Genomic DNA, 16106 nt, shown 5'->3' with positions numbered 1-16106 from the left:
CAGATGCAGGAGTACTGACTGATCTAAAACTGGAGTGGGTGACCACCATTTTTGGCAATCATTTGGAATTCATATTCATTTTAAGCAATGGATGAGCATCAGATGAGCACTTGTCTTGCTGTCACCACATAACTAATGCTAAGAACACACAATTGAGTATAGAGTCAAGAGTCAATTTAATTGTCATTTGGACCCCTGGAGGTCCAAACGAAATGCCGTTTCTGCAGCCATACATTACACACAAATAGACCCCAGACACAACATAATTACATTTAACATAAACATCCATCACATAGCTGTGATGGAAGGCCAAATAAACTTATCTCTCCACTGCACTCTCCCCCCCCCGATGTCAGAGTCAAAGTCATAGCCCCCGGCTGGCGATGGCGATTGTCCCGCGGCCATTAAAGCCACGCCGGGTGGTGCGAGGTCGCACACCGGGTCTTGGTGTTGGAGCCCCCGGTGTGCGCTCGCAGAGTCCCGCAGCCATTCCAGCCACGCGGAGCAGTGGTGTCAGGCCCCGCTCCAGGAGCTCTTCAACCCCGCAACTCGGGCGGGAGAAGTCGCCGCCGCAGAAGCCCCGAAAAGCAGTCTCCCTCCAGGGAGCCGTGGGCTCCCGCTGCCGTGTCCACAGACCTGTAGAGAGCCAGCCTCCGACTCTCCGGCAGCATCAGCAGCAGCAGCGCTCCTCCACCGCTCCGGACTCGGCCAGCTCCGCGACGGCAACGGTGAGTCAACACCTGAGTCCCCAGGCTCTTCCTGTTGGAGGCCGCTCCTCGTTGCGGCCTCAACGACGACTGAGACCCGACGAGAAAAGGTCGGGTCTCCAGTGCAGGGAGAGATTCAAAAAGATGTCCCATCCCCTCATACCCCACCCCCACACACACACACCCCAACATAAAATAACAAACACTACATAAAAACACAGACAAAAAATAAAAAAAAACGCGGACAGGCTGCAGAGGCCGCTGCTGGCCAGAGCCGCGCCGCCTACCGGAGACTCACACAGAATAGGTGTAGCTATGAGAACATTGAAGGTAGTTAGAAAATACAGGAGAAAGTGGTCTGTTTGATTCGCATCGTCATAAGACATGCATTTATGTGATAGGAGCAAAATTAGGCCATTCGGCCCATCTAGCCTACTCCGCCATCCAATCATGGCTGATCTGTCTCCTTCCTAACCCCATTCTCCTGCCTTCTCCCCATAATCCCTGACTAATCAAGAAAGCATTTTTGCTGCACCTTTCATGAAAGTTTCCCAAAGTACTGCAGAGCCAATGAAAAATGTATCAAACTGTAGTCGATGCCACTGCCAACTAATGCACAGAAAGCAAACATAAATAGTGCTGTTGAGGTAATCATTTAAATAATGTTTTAATCAACATTGACAAAGGCTAAATATTGTGTGGGGCACAAGAAAACACCCCAATAATTTAGAGCTTTGGAGCTCATTTTAACATTTTATTGAATATTGATTTAAATATCTACTTATTCTCCCATCAGTACACATTTACAGAATGCTCTGCAAGAAATTCCAAAGCTTTAGCACAATTTCCACCGTATTCAGTCGGGGGTTATGTTTCTACAAGACACCAGTGTTCCTCCAAGTCAAAATATATTTAAAATCATTCTCATCCAGACCCCTTAGCCAAATGATTGTGGGAGTGAATAACATTGCTGCTTGATCTGCAACAATTCAAAAAAAAATTGTATTTAACAGAAATTTAAATTTCGGCCTTCAATAGATTTTACTACTAGTTAAGGAAACATCACGTCTCTATTCCACAGAGTGATGCAAGCAGAATGATCCATGGTCACGAGGGACAATCAGTGGAATAGATTGCATATATCAGATTGGTGCCATTTGTTGTATTGAAGTATTATGCATTTAGTCAGTGTTGCATGCAATTGGCTTTAAGTTTAACCTTCTCATTCCTTGTTCATGTGTCTAATTTCTATTCCATCGGTTGGCAAAGATCAGAGACATGAACTATCAGGTGCTTGAACTATGCTATAAATACAGGTGCTGCACTCTAATTAGTTTTTGTAACCACGGCTTCCTTTGAAGGGTGTTGGTGAGTCTGAAAGCACATGTGCTACTGAGGGGTTTAGTTCTTTGTTGAACTACTAGCACAGGAACAGATATGTGTTGCATCAGATCAGGCTATGAACCATTTTAAAAGATAAACAAGTAAAAGTCTTATGAACATTTATATCAGCGCACAGCTTTTACAAATAGGATTGGGCTTCCTATCTTCCTTGTGGCAATGAAATTATACAGAAATGCATCTGAAGGTATTTGGAATTAGGAACATTAGAGATACAGGCTTTTGATGCTGATCACCACAGCATTAAAAAAAATCTACACATCAGAGAACTGTTGGGGAAGAATCATTGAATATATTAATGACATTTGAACCACTTTTGGCTACCCCATTTTCAGCTTCCCAGTGGAGCTGTTCATTGTGTTCTTGGTCCTGCAGTCCAAATGCTCATAAGTATATAACTCCTCTGAAAACACCCGCTTGGACTGCCTTCTGCCATTGCAGGAATCTGCATGAAACTGTATATGCTGGCCACTGCACATTAAAACGAGGATCTTATGTTGAGTCTTTATAAGGTGCTGGTGAGGCCACATTTGGAATATTGTGATCAGTTTTGGGCCCCAAATCTGAGGAAAGATGTACTGGCTTTGGAGAGAGTCCAGAGGAGTTTTACAAGGATGATCCTAGGGATTATAGGGTTAATGTATGAGGACCGTTTGAAGCCTCTATATTCACTGGAGTTCAGAAAATAAATTCTTCTTTATTTTCATTCTAAAAATACGTCCTTTTATTCTGAGGCTGTGCCTTTTGGTTCTAGACACTCCCATTACAGGAAACATCCTTTCTACATCCACTATATCTAGGCCTTTCATTATCTCACTGGAGTTTAGTGGAATGGATGCCAAGGCAGTGGATATTTTTAAAACAGAGATTGATAGATTCTTGATTAGTAAGGACGTAAAGGGTATGGGGAGAAGACAGGAGAATGGGGTTGAGAGCGAAAAATAGATCACACATCGAATAATGGAGCAGACTCAATGTGCCGAATGGCCTAATTCCGCTCCTGTCATAAGGCCTTTCATCTGTTCACACCAAACTATAGGGCAACAACATCAGCATTTCATTGCTATGACGGTGACAGCAAAGGGTAGAAATTTGTGCCGTTTTCCAGTGATGTATCAGTAATGCATCTGAGCATATCATGCAACAAAAGCCCCTTTTCGTACTGATTCCATGCATGCTTATTCCTAGGAACACATGCTGTGTACTAAGTGAGATGCTGACAGTGTACAAGGGAGTTGAGAGGTGTTGAGAGAGACTGATGTTGAGACCAAGTTGGATTAACCATGATCTTATTGAATGGCAGAGCAGACTCAAGAGGCCATCAGCGACCGGCAGGTCGTCTTTAAGGTTTTTATATGCGAAATTGCAAGTGAATGATTTCAGTTCATTTGGTAAACTTCTGACAATTGGTTCAACACAAATTTGTGGTTGTACAGTTTTGTATAATTAATTTAGGTAATGGTTCATTCATTCTTTGGAGTCGAAGAATTAAATCCACTGTTTTTAAAGATTGGTCGTTTTTGCTGGAAGGTGCATTCAAAATGAACATTGAATCTTGTTACATGTTGGTGACCTTCATTTTTGGCAATCATTTGGAATTTATATTCATTTTAAGCATGAGGATTTTAAGGATGAACATTGATCCTGTGCATCTTAACCTTCTGGACCAGCCTATCATGGGGATCTTTATGAAATGCCTTACTAAAATCTATGTAGACAATAAGTACCACCCCACTGTCATCGATCACCTTTGTCACCTCTTCAAAAAAAAACTTGATCAGGTTAGTAAGACATGATTTGTCACGTACAAAGCCATGCTCACTGCCTAATTAACTAATTAACTTCCAAATGGAAGTAAATCCTATCCTCAAGAATTCTCTCCATTAACTTTGCTACCATAGTGTGAGGCTCATTAGCCTATAATTCCCTGGAGATTCTCTACTTCCCGTTTTTAAACAAAGGAACAACATTGACTAGACTGCAGTCCTCTGAGACCTCGCCTGTGGCTAGAGAAGACACAAAGACCTTCGCAAAAGTTCCTGCTATTTCCTCTCTTCCTCTTTCAGTAACCTTGCATTAGATCCCTTCAGGCACTTTCTCTAACTTCAAACCATCCTTGTATCCCCTATTTCCATCCATCAAGCACCCTAGTCATCGTACCAGTTTCACTGTCCTGCTGAGTTTCATTGTTTAGATCACTCGTTATCACCTTCCCCAACAATGGATCACTGTAGGCTTCACCTTTCCTTGATCATCATTGCTTTTTTGCATATCTTTCATATATTTGTTCTATGTACCTTTTCTTATCTCTCCCCCTCCATGACTCTGTCTGAAGAAGGATCTCGACCTGAAACATCACCTCGTCCTTTTCTCCAGAGATGCTGCCTGACCCGCTGAGTTACTCCAGCCTTTTATGTCTATCTTCCATGTAAACCAGCATCTGCTGTTCTTTCCTGCACAAATTGTCTGCTCCCAATTTACTCTCCCTTGTTCCTGTGTAATAAATTTGTGATCTTCCTTACACCTATTTAGTCGAGGCCCAAAGATTTGGCAATTGGGGGGGGCAGCCTACAGTACAATCCCAGTGGAGTGATTACACCTTTATTATTTGGAATTGAATAACTGTTGATGCCTGTTTTTTGTGTGCTAGCTTCAGGATACTCCAGATGGTCATCGTGCTCCATTTCCCATTCAGCAGCGAAGTAGCAGTACTCGTAGTATTGATACTCAAACCCCATCAGGAATGGATCGGAGCAGTACCAGTAGCAGCAGATCCCAATCTGTTTCACCAACATTCCTCGCAATAGCCAGCGAGGGTAACGGAGAAAGCCCATGCTACACTGATGACCTTCTTACAGACAGCAGAGAGAAAGGTATTGGTTTATTATTTTCACTGAAAAATGTTGTATGTTATCTAGTCACATCATACCGTTTATGAATATAATCAAGACATAAGTACAACAGGTAGTGCAAAGAAAAAATACCTAAGTGAAGAATATAGTGTTACAGCTTTATAGCTTTAAAGTTCCAGAGAAATTGCAAATAAAACAAAAGTGCAAGGTCTGCAAGAAGGTAGGTTAGGAGATGGGAGCTACATCCTAGCTTATGGGATGAATGGGGTCAAGGAAAGAGCGTTTGTCGCGGCCCTGTTTCCACCAATCTTTTCACCACCACGCACAAGAAGCGCAAAACAGACACCATTGTATGCAGATGCCGAGACGTGTGTTCAGCCCTGGCTGAACAATTTCTAAACTTGTGATGTGGACTCGATAAGAAGAAGATGGGATGAATAGTCTAATAACAGCGAGGAAGAAGCTGTTCCTAAATCAGGTGGCACATGTTTTCAAGCTTTTGCATCTGCCGGATAGGAGAGTGGGGAAGAGGAAATGACAGATTAAAATTGCCCTTGATTATGTTGGCTGCTTTCCCAAGGCAGCATGGAGTACAGATTGAGACACTGTGGACGGGGTAACTGTTTGGTATGTTAGACTGCGCTGCATCCATATCTCTCTGCAATTTCTTGTGTTGAATATGTTTATGGGTCAAGTATTCACATACAAGGAATTTGCCTTGGTGCTCTACCCGCAAGTGACAACATGACATAAAGTGACAGTTAGGAATGACACATAAAACATTAAACATTAATAATAAAACATTATTGATTAAACATGTGAATTAAATAAAATACTAGAGCAAAAGGAGGCTACACATTTTTGGTTATTGAGTAGAGCTTGTGGTCTTAACAGAGCTTGCCAAACCAAGTTGTGCAGCATCCGATGGGATGCTTTCTATGTGCTGGTGAAGGAGATTTATTGAGATTGAATCAATATCCCATTGGACAAAGATTCCATTTTCTCAATTGCTGTCCTCCATGCTATATTCAAAGAAGGCTGATACTATTGGGAAAGGTTTTGTTTGTACAGCTATAATAGTTAGCATCACAGATATGACAGGTGGTCGAGAAGGCTTTCGGCACATTGGCCATCATCAGTCAGAGTATTGAGTGTAGAAAGACACAAAAAGCTGGAGTAATTCAGTGGGACAGGCAGCATCTCTGGTGAGAAGGAATGGGTGACGTTTCCTCAGACTGGTTAGGGATAAAGGAAACAAGAGATATAGACAGTGATATGGAGAGATAAAGAACAATGAATGAAAGTTATGCAAAAAAGTAACGATGATAGAGGAAACACGCTGTTTGTAGGGTGAAAATGAGATGCTAGTGCAACTTGGGTGGGGGAGGGATAGAGAGAGAGGGAATGCCAGGATTACCTGGTGAGAGAAATCAATATTCATACTACTGGGCTGTAAGCTACCCAAGTGAAATATGAGATGCTGTTCCTCCAATTTGCGTTTAGCCTCACTCTGGCAATGGAGGAGACCGAGGACAGAAAGGTGTGTGTAGGAATGAGAATTACTGTCCAGCAACCGGGGGATCAGGTTGATCCATTATATGAAACGAGCTGCCGGAGGAGGTAGTTGAGACAAGTGCCTTCTTGACCCAAAACGTCACCCATTCCTTCTCTCCCGAAATGCTGCCTGTAACGCTGAGTTACTCCAGCATTTTGTGTCTTATCTTCCGTTTAAACCAGCATCTGCAGTTCTTTCCCACACAGGTGCTTTCATAATGTTTAAGAAACATTTGGACAGGTACATGGATAGGATAGGTTTAGAGGATTATGCGGCAAGCGCTGACAGGTGGGACTAGTGCAGATGAGGCATTTTGGCGTGGGCAAGTTGGACCGAGAATGGTCTGTTTCTACACTGTGACTCTTATAACCATATAACCATTTACCGATTACAGCATGGAAACAGGCCATCTCGGCCCTTCTAGTCCGTGCCGAACACGTATTCTCACCTAGTCCCATCTACCTGCACTCAGACCATAACCCTCCATTCCTTTCCCGTCCATATACCTATCTCATTTATTTTTAAATGATAAAATCAAACCTGCCTCCACCACTTCCACTGGGAGCTCATTCCACACAGCTACCACTCTCTGAATAAAGATGTTCCCCCTCATGTTACCCCTAAACCTCTGTCCCTTAATTCTCAAATCATGTCCTCTTGTTTGAATCTTCCCTACTCTCAATGGAAAAAGCTTATCCACGTCAACTCATCATTTTAAAGACCTCTATCGTCCCCCCCTTAACCTTCTGCGCTCCAAAGAATAAAGACCTAACTTGTTCAACCTTTCTCTGTATCTTAGTTGTTGAAACCCAGGCAACATTCTAGTAAATCTCCTCTGTACTCTCTCTATTTTGTTGACATCTTTCATATAATTTGGTGACCAAAACTGTACACTATACTCCAGAATTGGCCTCACCAATGCCTTGTACAATTTTAACATTACATCCCAACTTCTATACTCAATGCTCTGATGTATAAAGGCCAGCACACCAAAAGCTTTCTTTACCACCCGATTACCACGGGAGTTAGATGTGGCCAAGGGGATCAGGGGGTATGGAGAGAAGGCAGGTACGGGATACTGAGTTGGATGATCAGCCATGATCATATTGAATGGCGGTGCAGGCTCGAGGGCCGAATGGCCTACTCCTTCACCTAATTTCTATGTTTCTATGATCTACATGAGATTCCAACTTCAGGGAACTATGCAGTTATTCCTAGATCCCTCTGTTCAACTGCATTCCTCAATTCACTACCATTTACCATGTACGTCCTATTTTGATTTGTCCTGACAGGATGTAGCACCTCACACTTATCAGCATTAAACACTTATGCGCTATTATTTTCCATCCTTCACGTGGGAAGTTTCTTGACCCTTAAAAAGACTGCCAAGCGATACTGCTTACTGAGAATATCTGGGATGAAATGTATTAATGTAAGGGTAGTTTCCTGCATAATTTAAAGATGTTTTTCTATTTTTCCAAAATTCCTATTTTTGAAGCTTTTTGAAAGATAAAAATATTCACTATTTGGATCTGGGGCATGGGTTAGTTCTTTTTTTTTTCTCCTGTTATCCTCAAATGAAAAGTACAGTTATAACTATTTTATCTTTTTTTACTCTGAAATATTCTTGTGCAATGTCAGCCTATATCCTATCATGAACTTCAGATTTCTCCCTGCCCTGTTAACCTTGTGTTGTATAAAGTATTCTACTCATTTTTTAAGATATTTTTCATGTGTTTGTTTACTATCCCATTTGTCAAGTAACCAATAATTCCATCTTTTCTCTTTCACTTTTATCCTCCATCACCCTCCCTTTCACCTCTCACCAACCGCAAGCTCTGGTTCCCTGGAATAAACTTTGGGATCATTAGGTTGAAGTGCTTTGCTTGAAAATGGCGAGTTTTCACAGGTTTAAAAAGAAAGGCCAGAAGTGCAGGCATCAATATAAATTAAGGCGAGACAAGCCCTTGAGCAGAGAGCTGTAAACCATCAGTTCAAGCTGATACAATGGGCACCTATTGTCTTTTCCCTTGTATATTGTTTGAAATAGCTAAGGTTGTTAAGCAGTTTGTAATTGCACCACAGATGGCCAACCTATTGTGGTGACAACATATTTATTCAAATGACTATAGCTCCGAGGAGTCCTGAGAAAATAGGCAGAAAGGTCTTCTGTTTAACAGGTCTGGTAGCCAATCCTTATCAAGACACTTCTTCACCACTAACTAGAATTTGCTTTGACTGTTACTCTATACTTTTGGTTGTTGATGAAATGCAATGAGTTTTATTAGCTTCCTTCACCATGTTCCTCAGCTTGTTTTCAGGACAAAATGGAGAAGCAGCTCTTCTGTAAACGACTATATGTTTATGAAGATCGACTAATTGGGGTGCATTATTATTTTCAGAAGATGGAATAGTGTGATAAGGTAGAAGATCAGCTGAATCTTACTGAAAGTCAGGTTGGGCTCATTAGCTGAAGGTCCTATTCCTGTTTCTTGAATTCCTATCGTAGTTAGATATTAGGCCAGGTGCTCCTCTAAATGCACAACTGCTGTACCTGAAAAATATGTCTACCACAGATGTAAAAGAACAGCATTTTGGGGATTAATGTAAAGTTTTCCACATTGATAGGAAAATCAGAAAGGCAATCTATTATTTAAGTGATGAGAAATTGGGAAATGTTGATGTTACAATGGATCTGGGTGTCCTTGTGCACTCATCACTGAAAACAAATATCTATGTGCAGCAAATAGTTAACACAAATAGAATGTTGGTCTTCATTAGAGTCATAGTCATACAGCAAGGAAATAGGCCCTTCAGCCCAACTTGCCCATGCCAACCAAGATACCCCATATATGCTAGTCCCACCTGCCTGCGGTTGGCCCATATCCCTCTAAACCCTTCCTATCCATGTTCCTGTCCAATGTCTGAAGAAGGGTTTCGGCCCAAAACATTGCCTATTTCCTCCGCTCCATAGATGCTGCTGCACCCGCTGAGTTTCTCCAGCACTTTTGTCTACCTTTAATGTTTTTTAAATGTTGTTATAGTACCTGCCTCAACTACCTCCTCTGGCAGCTCGTTCCATATACCCGCCACCGCCCTCTGTGTGGAAAAAGTTGCCCAAATGTCTGAAGAAGGGTTTCGGCCCGAAACGTTGCCTATTTCCTTCGCTCCCATAGATGCTGCTGCACCCTGCTGAGTTTCTCCAGCACTTTTTTAGTCTACCTTCAATGTTTTTTAAATGTTGTTATAGTACCTGCCTCAACTACCTCCTCTGGCAGCTCGTTCCATATACCCGTCACCCTCTGTGTGGAAAAAGTTGCCCGGTTCCTATGAAATCTTTCCCCTCTCACCTTAAAGAATGAGAAATATGCTTGTTTAGGAGATCTGGAATGTGCAGTCAAATCTCAGGATACAGGATAAGAACTTTAGGATGGAGATGAGTATTTTCACTTGGAGAAGTGAACCTTTGAAATTTGCTATCAATGCAAGTGGTAAACTTTCAGCATATAAGTAAGATGGTGATTTACCAGCTGCAAGAGGTCCCAAGGGCTTTGGGGAGAATGCGAGAATATTGTATTTGGATAGATTGTCAAGGATTGAATGGCCTGTTTGTGTGTCTTTTTGGATAAACTGTTTTTGGGTTTTCTGTCAACAATAGCCTTGCATAAATGTTGAATATTGTTTTTTGTCCTGTTACAGAAAGTGGTACTAATTCTCCACTACCCAAATATGCCTCTTCTCCAAAACCAAACAACAGTTACAACTTCAAACGAGAGCCACCTGAAGGATGTGAGAGAGTAAAAGCCTTTGAGGAAACTTCGTAAGTATCTTTCCACAGGTACTGTCTAAACTAATTAGAACACATCGTACAAAGAACAGAACACAGGGCGGTCACGGTGGCACAGCGGTAGAGTTGCTGCCTTACAGCAAATGCAGCCAGAGACCCGGGTTTGATCCTGACGACGGGTGCTGTCTGTACAGAGTTTATACGTTTTCACCGTGACCTGCGTGGGTTTTCTCCCGAGATCTTCGGTTTCCTCCCACACTCCAAAGATGTACAGGTTTGTAGGTTAATTGGCTTGGTAAATGTAAAAATTGTCCCTAGTGGGTGTAGGATAGTGTAAATGAGTGGGGATCGCTGGTCGACGCAGACCAGGCAGGAGCATGGCAGAGAGCAAGAAGCGACTGTTGGAATAAGTTGCATTTATTTTAATGCAAGAGGCATGACAGGACTGGTAGCTTAATGTTCCAGGATACATATGTTATAGGTGAAATATAGATGTGGGTAAAAGAGGAAGAGCAATTGCTTTACTGATTAAGGAGAATGTCACAGATGTAATCCAAGATGACATTAGAATGTAAATTGTTGAGGCATTGCGTATAAGACACAGGAAGCCATGAAACAACTTCACGGGTCATTGGTCAGGCTGCATTTGGAGTATTGTGTGGAGTTCTGATCGCCCCAATACAGGAAGGATGTAAATGATGCAGAGGAGGTTTACCAGAATGATGCCTGCATTAGACGGTATTAGCTATAAGGAGCGGTTGGACAGACTTCGATTGATTTCTCTGGAATGTCGGAGGTTGGAAGATCTGATAGAAGTATATAAAGTTATAAGAGCATAAGATAGGATAGAAAGTCATAACCTTTCTTCCAATATGACAAGACAAGATGGGTGAAACTTAGAAAACAGGTGCAGGAGTAGGCCATTCGACCCTTCAAGCCAGCACCGCCGTTCAATATGATCATGGCTGATCATCCCAAATCAGTACCCCGTTCCTGCTTTTTCACCATATCCCTTGTTCCCTAGCCCTAAGAGCTAACTTGGTCTCACTGCCTTCTGTGGCAGAGAATTCCACAGATTCACAACGACTCCCCCAACATCGGGAACATTTTTCCTGCACCTAGTCTGTCCAATCCCTTAAGAATGTTATATGTTTCTATAAGAATCCTCTCATCCTTCTAAATTCCAGTGAAGCCCAGTCGACCCTTTATTTCATCAAATGTCAGTCCCGCCATCCTGGGAATTAACCTGGTGAACCTACGCTGCACTCCCTCAATAGTAGGAATGTTTTCCTCAAATTAGTTTGTGGTGTGGTCGCACCAGGGCCCTGTACAACCACAGTGGGACCTCCTTGCTCCTAAACTCAAATCCTCTCACAATGAAGGCCAACATGCCATTAGCTTTCTTCACTGACTGCTGTACATGCATGCTCATTTTCAGTGACTGATGTACAAGGACACCCAGGTCTCGTTACACATCCCCTTTTTTCTAATCTGACACCATTCAGATAATAATCTGCCTTCCCCTTCTTGCCACCAAAGTAGATAATCTCACATTTATCCACATTATACTGCATCTACCATGCATCTGCCCACTTACGCAACCTATCCAAGTCACCCAGCAGCCTCATAGCATTCTCATCGTAGATCACTCTGCCACCCAGCTTTGTGTCATCCATAAACTTGGATATGTTCCTTTTAATTCCCTCGTCTAAATCGTTAATATATATTGTAAATAACTGGGGTCCCAGCACAGAGCCTTGCGGCACCCCACTAGTCACTGCCTGCCATTCTGAAAAGGACCCATTAATTCCTACTCTTTGCTTCCTGTCTGCCAACCAGTTCTCTATCCATGTCAATACCCTACCCCCAATACCATGTGCTCTAATTTTACACGTTAATCTCGTGTGTGGGACATTGTCAAAGGCTTTTTGACCAAAGCAGCTGCATGAAATTCCTCAGTTCTTCTGTCCACATAAAAACAAGGTGAACTTTATACCGAAATACACCACATCCACTGGCTCTCCCTTATCCATTCTACTTGTTACATCCTCAAAAAATTCCAGAAGATTAATCAAGCATGATTTACCCTTCATAAATCCATGCTGACTTTGGCCGATCCTTTCTGAAGAAGGGTCTCGACCCGAAACGCCATCTATTCCTTCGCTCCATAGATGCTGCCTCACCCGCTGAGTTTCTCCAGCATTTTTGTCTACCTTTCATTTTTCCAGCAACTGCAGTTCTTTCGTAAACAATTGCCTGATCCTGTCACTGCTTTCCCAATGCTGGGGAAGTCCAGAACCAGGGGCCACAGTCTAAGAATAAAGGGGAGGCCATTTAGATGAGAAAAAAACTTCTTCACCCTGAGAGTTGTGAATTAGTGGAATTCTCTGCCACAGAAGGCAGGAGAGGCCAATTCACTGGATGGATTTCAAAAAGAGTTAGATAGAGCTCATGGAGCTAGCGGAATCAAGGGAAATAGGGAGAAGGCAGGCACGGGTTACTGATTGGAGATGATCTGCCATGGTCATACTGAATGGCAGTGCTGGCTCGAAGGGCCAAATGGCCTCTTCCTGCACCTATTTTCTATGTTTCTAACCCGCCCTGAACTGAAACGTCATCTATCCATGTTCTCCAGAGATGCTGTCTGACCCGCTGGGTTACTCCAGCTCATTATTTATTTTTTTGTAAACCAGCATCTGCTGTTCCATGTTTCATATCCCAGGAATTAGCCCTGTGAATCTTGTTGGTACTGCCTTTTTTTTATTATATATTTTTATTACTATATCTTTTTATAGGTACCGGGATCAAAATTATATTCCTTATCCAGTTGAGGTTTCACCAACACCATATATGATTGCAGCAAAATCTATTTTTCAACTCCAGCCCCTTTGCAATGAAGTACAAAATGTGTTGAACAGCTACATCTCTTGATTCTAAAAGCCTGCATCCCTTGGCTCAACAAGAGGTGGCTGTGGAGATGGCACTTTTTCACACTCGGTTTGCCAGAGGAGAATATTGAGGCAGGTGCTGTAACACCATTTAGAGATACTTGGACAGGTACATGGATAGGAAAGTTTAGAGGGATATGAGCCAAATGCGGGCAAATGGGACTAACTTAGATGGAACATCTTGGTCGGCAAGTACGAGTTGGGCCATGAGGCCTGTTTCTGTGTTATATGGCTCTTTGATTCTATGATACATGGCAGTATCAATCAGGCTGAATGTTGCCCGGGTCTTACTGTACACTGTTTAATACTGTGGAACTGAGAATGGAGCAAATATTAACAAACCATATTGACTTTATGAAGGGGAGTTTGTAGACAAAGCGTCAAGATGTTTGACCCTAGAATACTAGCTCAAGGAAGTCCTGCAGCATTGTCCTAGGTTTGAGAAAGCCTCCCAGCCACTGTTGTATGCCATGACTCCAGCTCATGCCATTGATTCTCATTTCATTGCTTATGCAAGTATTTAGAAATCAAGAGTTGCCACTGTTTACTCTGGAATTTAGCTTAATTGTCTGTATTTAAATTAATAATGTAATGAGACCCAGAATAAAATGCTCCTGGCCAATTTGAGTATTAATGCGCATCTTGGTGGTAATTGATACTTAATATCATTTTCATTGATTCCTTGCATTAGTTTATAGTCATCTGCTTGGTTGCTAATTGGGCAGATTGGATAGATCCTTTTGTCAATGAGCCAATGCTGAACTACATTATTAGAGCTTTGGTGCTATACTCTGTTTACAGCTAACAAAGTTATTTAGAAGTATTATGTTGCGATATAGCAAATATATACAAAACACATCAGTATTACTGCTGGTTTGAGGAAAAGTAAATAATCAAGAATGTAACTTTCTTCTGAAATATCCTGTTGTGTGGTTACATTTATTGTCCCTCTATTACACAGAAATCTCAACAATACACATTTGGTATACAATGATTTGGTTGAAGCTCACCTTACTGAAACGAGACTGGCATATTGAAGCTTGTGAGCAAGACTGGAAGCAGGTTGCTTATTGATTAACAAAGACAGACTGTATTTTTTCTTAAAAACCTTTTTTGCCTAATGCTGCATTTTCTTGATTTCAGACCAAAGCAGCTGCATGAAATTCCTCAGTTCTTCTGTCCAGATAAAAACAAGGTGAACTTTATACCGAAAAGTGGCTCTGCATTCTGTCTGGTCAGTATCCTAAAGCCACTACTACCTACGCAAGATCTAACACTGAAGAACTCCAACTACGGCCTCATAGTCCCAGCAGCAGTCTTACCGACAGTATCTCTGGCACAGCCTCTGCCAACGCACATGGAACAAGATAGAATTTCAAGAGGCACCTGCATGGGCCTCCTGCAGTCTTCAGTACACCAGCATTCAGCACAGACAGAAGAGTTGGAGAAATAACCCAGTGAAGCAGGCCTTCATTGGAGAAACCTACCACAGCGTCACATATCTGCAACTTGGCAATAAGGTTTTCGGCCCCAGGGTACAGGCAAAAGGTGGGTGGTGGGAGAGTGGGTCACGGGGTCCAATCAAACCCAACAGCAACTTTTAAGGAAATGCCTTCCTCTAGACCTTTTCACAATGGGGGATGATTTTGTTAGGTGCATGATGTTTGACATTTTTTTAGTGTGAAGTATTCCCCCCCCCCCCCCCCCCCATGGGCACAAGGACTAAAGACAAAATCTGCGGAAGGGCACAAACTTCAAGGTGATTGGGCAAAATGTTACTTGAAAGGACCATAGCTGTCACTATTTTTCCCTTCCTCTGCGGAGCCTTATCTTTTTACGGTTCCTGTTCTGTTTACATTTAAATAAAGATTATATATATTATATATAAAGTTAACATTTCCAAGTTAATCAAAGGCAAATGGAAGCCAGCTTTACACTAGTGCAACAGTAGTTTGGTTCTCAGGAAATGTTCCTTGTTTCATTTGTGCTATTGTATATTTACTATATCACTGGTCACTTTCACATGAGAAGACACGACCAATACTAAAAATTTCCCAGATAATGGCAAATTGCTGTTTGCGGTTATTATTAGTGTGGAAGTCATAGTGGGATAGTGAGTGAAACAATGTGAAGGCACTTTGCTGTCTCGTTGTTATTGATGGACTATTATGATCACACCATTGCAAACTGTGTTTTGAAACAGTATGGCACCAGGTAGATATTTAGGATAGACACAAAATGCTGGAGTTACTCAACGGGACAGGCAGCATCTCTGGAGAGAAGGAATGGGTGAGTCTGAAGAAGCGTCTCGACCCAAAATGTCACCCATTCCTTTCCTCCAGAGATGCTGCCGTCCCGTTGAATTACTCCAGCATTTTGTGTCTACCTTTGATTTAAACCAGCATCTGCAGTTCTTTCCTACACAGGTAGATTTATAATCAGCCCTTTGATAATGTTCTTGCTTCGGTTAGAAACGGTTGGATTTCATCTCTTCTGAAGATGCACTGGAAGCTTATATTTTGGATATGGTGTCCAGAGTTTTAACTCTTCATGTTGGATATTTAAAGGGTGTTTTTATAGGAGCCTTTGACTTGGAACAAACACTCGTAGTATTTTAAAATGAATTGTTCATCTTTGGAATACCCGATGAGCCTTTACTGCTTTTCCATGTGGAAAATGTATTTCCTTGGAGAATAAAGGTTATCTCCTTGTATTTTAAATATTCAATATCCTTGAAACAGTGGTAATAGTGACCATTGCATTATTCATTCAACAAATTATACAATTTTTGTACTGTTGTGTTGAAATTGCCAGTAGTACTTAAAGATTAAAGAATGTAAAAACTTTGGCCACAAA

At 42.0% G+C, this 16106-nt stretch overlaps 1 protein-coding gene across 4 annotated transcripts in view; it reads left to right on the top strand.

Annotated features, from left to right (window-relative positions):
- The window catches only part of LOC129698874 (protein FAM117B-like), a 79992-nt gene extending 63886 nt beyond the window's left edge, over nt 1–16106 (top strand). For 3 of the 4 annotated variants that reach the window (XM_055638241.1, XM_055638240.1, XM_055638239.1), the window contains 3 exons: nt 4759–4981; nt 10215–10335; nt 14394–16106. In XM_055638241.1, the coding sequence (XP_055494216.1) occupies nt 4759–4981; nt 10215–10335; nt 14394–14703 (654 nt within the window). In that variant the 3' untranslated portion in view covers nt 14704–16106. The remainder of the gene's footprint in view (nt 1–4758; nt 4982–10214; nt 10336–14393) is intronic. The other variant, XR_008723741.1, reaches the window with a different exon arrangement.

The sequence above is a fragment of the Leucoraja erinacea genome, chromosome 7, assembly GCF_028641065.1.
Source record: "Leucoraja erinacea ecotype New England chromosome 7, Leri_hhj_1, whole genome shotgun sequence".
NCBI classification, from domain to species: domain Eukaryota; kingdom Metazoa; phylum Chordata; class Chondrichthyes; order Rajiformes; family Rajidae; genus Leucoraja; species Leucoraja erinaceus.
This window is presented reverse-complemented; position numbering and strand designations above follow the sequence as displayed.